The sequence below is a fragment of the Zingiber officinale genome, chromosome 8A (assembly GCF_018446385.1).
Source record: "Zingiber officinale cultivar Zhangliang chromosome 8A, Zo_v1.1, whole genome shotgun sequence".
NCBI classification, from domain to species: domain Eukaryota; kingdom Viridiplantae; phylum Streptophyta; class Magnoliopsida; order Zingiberales; family Zingiberaceae; genus Zingiber; species Zingiber officinale.
Window position 1 is genome coordinate 12524881 of NC_056000.1, and position 7897 is coordinate 12532777.

The window sequence follows — 7897 nt, forward strand, 5'->3', positions numbered from 1 at the left end:
AGAAGATCAATACTAAGATGATGCTAGTTTTTAAAGAACAGTAAAAAAAAATGATAAACTCAGTTAGCCTTATTAACTAATCCTAGTGTGATCGACCCAGTCTTACAAAATTTTTTCATCGACCACCAAGGTAATTGGAAAGTACTCACGACGGGGCAGCCAAAAAACAACATCTTTTGGCTATGTGCCCCATTTAGAAAAAAGTTCCTATAAATTTACTATAGTCGGAGATTAAACCATAGATGTGTAGATAATAATTTAAATGCTCTTTCAATACCTCACCGATAGTACTCTCAAAGCACGCCCTACTCTTCCCTCAATATGATTTTCCTACATCACTCTTTTTTATTAGATTAAAAAATTTAAATTTTTATTAAGAATAATTATTTAATATGGTATATTATCCACGATTAATATTTGATGTGGAGATAAGAACTTACGTTGCACGGGTGAATAGTCACGGTGTAGGTCAAAGTCAAAGCGGTCAACATCAGAGTTTAAGCAAAGTTAATCCGAACAGAAGTGACTACATCAGCCTATCGGATATGACACTGACATCAGTCATGCGAAGTAATAAAGTAGAAGACTAACGGTCTTGAGGAAGAGAAAGCAAGGGAGAATACTCCATCTATCATTAAATATACAGAATCCAAGATAAAGATACCTTATGTAGATAATTAATATAATTAAATAGGGTAAGATGGTAGGTCACTAAGAAAAGGTATAAAAGGGCAAGAAAAATAAGTCTTTGTCTTTATCATTTTTCATTTCTTTTTTGTCTTTGACTTGAGCGTCGGAAGATCAATGTCAAAAAATACTCCTTCTCTGGTTTGATTTTATCTTGCAAGTATGAGCAAAATTTTCATTCAATCAGCAATGCCATCACATTCTGACTTTCCAACTTCACATCTCGGACATAATCAATATTGTTAATAAATATTTATAATATAAAAACATGAAATTAAATTATTCGACAGATCTTGTTTCTTTTTAGTAATTACGTAAAAAGTGATAATTCATTTCAGACGATCTAGTATCACCACCCATTTAGATGTATATAGGTAAATTAGGATATTTTATCTTATCATAATAGCTCTTTTCATAAGGAAGGTCAGACACAATTGCCCCAATTAATGGGGTGTTTTATTCTTTTATGATAATAGAGAAAATAAATTCTAATATAAAATTAAAAATTTATGAAAAATATATAATTAGAAGAAATAAATAATTTAATGAGAATGAAATTAATGAGATCAAAATTTCATTAAAAATCTTTTAAAATTAATTATTTCAATTATACTATTGGTTATATCAATTTTTTTTTACTTCAACTAGTTTGAACCATTGAAGATATATAAAGGTAATTTTTTTTACGACATGAAACAAGTTAATATTGATGATTTAAATTTATTTTCATAATTAAAAGTTTTAAAAGAAATAATAAATTTAAATTTTTTAAAAAAATATTAATGCATGCATAACTTAAAAAAATATTATTGACAATACTTATTAATATTGGTTCGACAGATTTTTTTAATTAAAATTAATAAATTCTTATTCACATTCAATAATGTCTCAAAACATTAATTAGTAATTTTATTAATTAAAAAGTTATTATCAAAACTTAAATATAAAAATATTAATTAGTAGTTTTGCATCTCAAAAAATCAAAAATAAATAAATTTTATATAAAAATATATTTTTTAAAATTAATATTATTTTTTTAAAAAAATATTAAAGATCTAAATACTTTATTATTAGACCTAAAAAACTGGTTGAGACCTCTTTTGTTTTATCCAGTTGTGCATCTTTATTGACCAGACGTGGACTAGATTCGCATCTCTTCATAGTAGGGAACCGAATCCGACTGGTTGCGGTATTGTCTATATCGGAACCGGTGATCTTTAAGACCAGGCTAGTCAAGTTGGTTCGATAGACTAATATAAAAATTAAAAGTAAACTTCTCTGCTCATCGAGGCAAAACCTTCCATCGTTAGATGCAAAAGAAGGAAAAAACTTCTGTTACAGATTAATAATGTTCACTAATTTCGGCGCAATAAATGGTCTGGTACCGAAATCCATCTACATTTGATACTTTAAATTCATGCGATAGTCCAACCTCATCATCATGCATTAAAAAGAGCTTTCGTGAAGTCCAACCTCATCCCAGAGATCCATGGATGATCAAATGAATTCCATACTCCTCTGCATTAATCTTCTTCTCATCCTGATCATCATCCCGGTTCCAACCGTTCTATCTCAAGAACGCCCAATGGCTCCTGCCTTGCTCGTGTTCGGCGACTCCATCGTGGACACAGGAAACAACAACATGATAATCACAACGGTCAAGGCCGACTTCCCTCCCTATGGCAGGGATTTCCAAGGACGCCAACCAACGGGAAGGTTCAGCAACGGCAAAATGCCTTCGGATATGATTGGTAATTAATCGCCATTTCCATCCACCATTGCTAGCTACGACCGATATCTCTCCTCGTCATCAGCATATATTGTGTATAATATCGCAGCATCGATGCTCGGTATAAAAGATCTTTTGCCCCCTTATTACGCTCCTGATCTGGAAGACGGTGACCTGCTCACCGGAGTAAGCTTTGCCTCTGCTGGTACAGGTTACGATAATCTCACAGCTGTGATAGCGGTAGGTATTACCTATATCATGTCACCAATAATAAACAGACATTTTAAACCATTTTCGTCGTCGTATATAGCAAGTTTTCTCGATGTGGGATCAATTGGAGATGCACAAAGAGTATAGGAGAAAGCTAGTAGCCATTGCCGGTGAGGAAACGGCAGATGCCATAATAAGAGAAAGCCCTCATGTGGTATTCGCCGGGAACAATGATATATTGGCCACTTACTTCTTTACCACTATCAGACAAAAGACCTTCGATCTGCCTTCTTACATCAACTACCTGGTCGACGCCGCTACCAACTTTGTAAAGGTATATATATTCGAGATGATATTAATTACAAACTGCCAGTCGACTCGTTTAGTGTTAATCGAAATATACTGATATTGTTGGGGCAGGAGTTATACAACTTGGGAGCTCGAAGGATTGTAGTATTTGGACTGCCTCCTCTTGGCTGTGTTCCTGTGTCGAGGACTGTGAGAGGAGGAAAGAACAGAGACTGTGTGGACATTTACAACCAAGCTGCCTCCTCGTTCAATTTTGAGCTATCCAACAGCTTAAACCAGATCAACGTGGATCTTCCAGGAAGTCGGATCATTTACTTGGGCATCTTCGATATAATAGTCGATCTCATACAACATGGTCCGGATTATGGTAATAGTTGATTTTTCTTCTTGTTTTTGTTCATTTTATTTTACTTTTTAATTATGATTTTTTTAATGTAATTTAATTTATAGGGTTTGAGGAAACAACAAAGGGGTGCTGTGGAACTGGAGAATTCGAAGCTTCGATTTCTTGTAACAAGTTTAGTCCATGCACGTGCCCGGAGTCAGAGACGAATAAGTATATATTTTGGGATGCTTTTCACCCGACGGAAAGGGCATTCCACATCGTCACGGCTGCTGTGCAATCTCAGCTCTTGAATGTTTTTCGCTAGGGGGAATAATAAACCTCTAAAAGTGTAATTAATCCCAGCTCTTGAATGTTTTTCGCTAGGGGGAATAATAAATTGCTAAATTAAGTGTGTTTTACTGAATTTGCAAATGCATGGGAATAATATTCTGAGTTATGGAAGATGAATAATAATTGAGTTGTTAGTTGGTTCGTGTTGTAATTTTTTTTCAAAAAAATATTCATCACCTTAGCGGCCCATGCTTCACACACTTTAACAGGAGATGAATCACAGACAGGACAGTGGCTTAGCCAGACTTTTAGGATGATTTTTAAAATTTTCAAATATTAATATTAGTATAGATTGATTTTAACAATTTAAAAATCTAAATTTTAAATTTAAGAAGATGAAAATAAATTTAAATTTAATAATTTTGATTTCAACCCTAACAATGGCGGAGCCAGCCTCGACGAACTACCCGGGCAGATATTAGGATGTGGCCCACAAGTTTTGATGTCGGCGTCGTCAACGTCGTCGCTCCGGGCTAACTGTCGATGCCGACATCATTGCCCCGGGCTAGCTCACATTTTCCTTATTTTTTCCCCTTTTTCCACTATATTTTCCTTTCTCATGTCGTTGGTTACCCGGGCTACAACCCGGGTAGCCATAAACGTGGCTCCGCCACTGAACCCTAAATTCTAGTTAAAATAATGATCCGTCAATCCTCAGAACTTACTATGACTCTAAGTCTATTTTTTTTTTTTTTTTGTAATCTTGCTTCCTTATTGATCCATCTGGAAGTTGAGTCAGACAGAGAACTGATGACAGGGATGACCACATCGGCTGAGGGAGGACTTTGGGGTTCGAACCTGCGGATGCACCGGTTACCTCATACCCTCACGTGAGGCCAAGCAAGGACCGTTCCCCGGGGTACCACGAATCTGCACACATGCAGATAGATCACACGAGAGCGTTAGATCCCAAAAATTAGGGAAGAGGTATCTCGCGCAGGCGCTCCGACGCTCAAGTCAACCTTCGCGAAAGAGAAGAACACGAATAGTAGTAGATGTGTGCGTATGTACGCGTACTTAGCTAACAGAGTGGACCTTCGCCTTTATAATGTCTATCATAACTTTCGTAATCATGAGACATCAAAGCATGTCGGGTGTCAAGGAATGTCGGATGAAGGATGAGGTACACAAACTCTCATTGAGTAGAGGAATGTGTAGGACCGTTGGGCCGGCTAGAAGGGTTGGTAAATAACCTGTCAATTAAAATCAAACAACCCTTCCTCGAACGATTAAGCTAACACTTGTAAAATGAATTAAGCAGATAAATAAAAGCATAAAAGAAAAGACGAGGCACTAGATGTTTACTTGGTTACAATCGATGTGGTTGTTAATCCAAGGAAGATTAAGCTCAAAAACTCCTTCAGGCGGAGAAGCCTCTTACAGCGTTTAGGCACAGAAAACAAAAGCTTAACTACAACTAAAGCATACAAGTGTTTAGAAATAGAATGATCGTGATTGTTGAAAAGCTTCTGGACCAAGGCTATATTTATAGCCTTGGTCGGGGCGCCTGGAAGGGTTCCGGGTGCCCTGGGGGGGGGGGGGATAAAATTTATCCCTCAACGCTTGGATCGAGTCAAAGCTCGATCCTGTGAAAAAGTCTCTTCCGGGCGCCCAAAAGGGTTCAGGGCGCCCCGGACAGCTCCGGGCGCCCCGGACAGTTCCAGGCGCCCCAGAGCCAAAAGTCAACCTAGTTGACTTTTGGTCCGTGCTCTCTTCTCCGGTTCAGCTCGGTCTTTCGCTCGGCCCGCTTGCTTGGGTGATCTCGACATCCGGAATAGGGCACCCGAACCCATCTTCCGGTCTTCTCGGCGTATTTCCTTCCTTCTCGTCCCTTGGAATTAGTGTGTCCTTCTCGCCCACCAACAGACTCATTCGCAGACTTAGTCCCCTCGTGCCGACCTTCGCGCTAGCTGCGTCTCTTGCTCCCCGAGCAATCTTCCGCTCCGGCTTTCGTACCTCGGAACCACCGCGCGCACTTCCTTCTCGTCCGCCGGTGTACTCTTCCGCAGCACCTCGTCCCTCGAACGCACAGCATGTCGTCCTTCTCACTAGCTGCGTCTTCCGCTCAAGTACCTGTGCTCCTAAGCTCCTGCACACTTAGACACAAGGTTAGAAACAACGCAGGACCTAACTTAACTTGTTGATCACACCAAAACAACCTTGGGGTTCTAACAATCTCCCCCTTTTTGGTGTGATCAACCCAAGTTAAGCTAGGGACAAAAATAGATATGAAATTAAATAATTTATTGCAATAATGTGCAACAAGGTAGAAAAAATTAAATTTCAAAAATTTTTAATTTTCAATTTATACCTCCCCCTAGACTTATACTTTCCTTCTCCCCCTTTGATCACAATAAAATGGGGTTTAAAATTCTAAGGGTTTAAAGACTTAGAAAATTTTGAAAAGTTATCTGTTAAAATATTTCTAAGTCAACAATAGCTTTTTGAAAAGTTTTTAAAAAAACTTTCTAAGCCAAAAAGACTTTTATGCAAGAAAATTTAAACATAAAAAATTTCTATGCATTTATTAGTTCTTAATTCTATTTATTAGAAAGTTTTAAATTTCCATTTTAACTTATCATAATTTCTTAAATCAATCTTTTTCAGATTTAAAACCGCAGGTATTAAACATGTAAAAATTTGTATCATGTTAATTTTTATTTTTTGAATTTCTACTTCACAAAAATATTTGAATAGCATAAATTTTAACTTGATAAAATTTTTTAACAATATAAGAAGTTCTTTCGGAAATGTGCAAAATTCGTTCGAAAGACTATTTTGTAATTTGAAAAAAATTTTAGATCCGGAAAAGGTTTTCGATAATTTTTCTAAGTTGCATAATTCTTTCGTAAAAATATTTTGTAATTTGCAACAATTATTTGACCAAAGATTTTCTAATCCGAAAAGTTCTTTCGATAATTCAAATTTTGGTTCGCAAAAATCTTCAGGTAATTTGATTAATTGAACCAGTTGTTCAGAGGGTAGAGGCCATACCTTACTTACCTCGTCGGTCGTTGGTTCTCCCCCTGTTGAATTAATTTCTTCCGAAGATTCTCCCCCTTCATCGATCTCGGGATGTACTTCGACTGTTGGGGCTGTCTTGGTAATTTCTTCCGTCTCGGATTCTTCTGATGACGGCTCGATGTCTATTGAGGAGACGACTTCAACCAGTTCTTCATAGAGCATTAAGAACTTTTCCCAAAGTTCTTTCGCGCTTTTGTACTCTCCAACTCTGTCGAAATCTTTAGTTGGTATTGCGCTTAGAATGTGAAACTCTGCCCGAGCATTCACCATGGACTCTTCACGTTGCTTCTTGTTCCAGAGGCGTATGTCGATTTTCTCTCCGTTCGTGTCTTTCGGTGTTTCATAACCTGTTTTCATTATTAGAGAAATACCAATATCAGAGTTAAGAAATACCTTCATTTGTTGCTTCCATGAAGAAAGCTCCCCCTCGAATGCTGGTGGGTAGTCGCTAGCTGCGACCATTGTTGCTTCAGACGGCGGTTAGTCCTTCTGAGGCGTCTCGGCTTTGATACCACTTGTAGGACCGTTGGGCCGGCTAGAAGGGTTGGTAAATAACCTGTCAATTAAAATCAAACAACCCTTCCTCGAACGATTAAGCTAACACTTGTAAAATGAATTAAGCAGATAAATAAAAGCATAAAAGAAAAGACGAGGCACCAGATGTTTACTTGGTTACAACCGATGTGGTTGTTAATCCAAGGAAGATTAAGCTCAAAAACTCCTTCAGGCGGAGAAGCCTCTTACAGCGTTTAGGCACAGAAAACAGAAGCTTAACTACAACTAAAGCATACAAGTGTTTGGAAATAGAATGATCGTGATTGTTGAAAAGCTTCTGGACCAAGGCTATATTTATAGCCTTGGTCGGGGCGCCTGGAAGGGTTCCGGGTGCCTTGGGGGGGATAAAATTTATCCCCCAACGGTTGGATCGAGTCAAAGCTCGATCCTGTGAAAAAGTCTCTTCCGGGCGCCCCGGACAACTCCAGGCGCCCCGGACAGCTCCAGGCGCCCCGGACAGTTCCGGGTGCCCCAGAGCCAAAAGTCAACCCAGTTGACTTTTGGTCCGTGCTCTCTTCTCCGGTTCAGCTCGCCTCTGGTCCGGGTCTTTTTGCTCCGGCTCTGCTTGCTTGGGTGATCTCTGACATCTGAAATAGGGCTCACCCGAACCCATCTTCCGGTCTTCTCGAGCGTGCTTCCTTCCGGCTTCTCGTCCCTCGGAATTACCGTGTGTCCCTTCTCGTCCACCAGCGTACTCATCCGCAGAC

The 7897-nt window shown here is 38.6% G+C and overlaps 1 protein-coding gene across 1 annotated transcript; it reads left to right on the plus strand.

Annotated features, from left to right (window-relative positions):
• Positions 1 to 2148: 2148 nt before the first annotated feature.
• On the plus strand, positions 2149 to 3690 carry LOC122011718 (GDSL esterase/lipase EXL3-like). Its single transcript, XM_042568088.1, has 5 exons — positions 2149 to 2438; positions 2526 to 2656; positions 2727 to 2960; positions 3047 to 3302; positions 3386 to 3690. The coding sequence occupies exons 1-5, from the start codon at positions 2177 to 2179 to the stop codon at positions 3583 to 3585; spliced, it is 1083 nt and encodes a 360-aa protein (XP_042424022.1). The 5' UTR covers positions 2149 to 2176; the 3' UTR covers positions 3586 to 3690.
• Positions 3691 to 7897: the final 4207 nt, after the last annotated feature.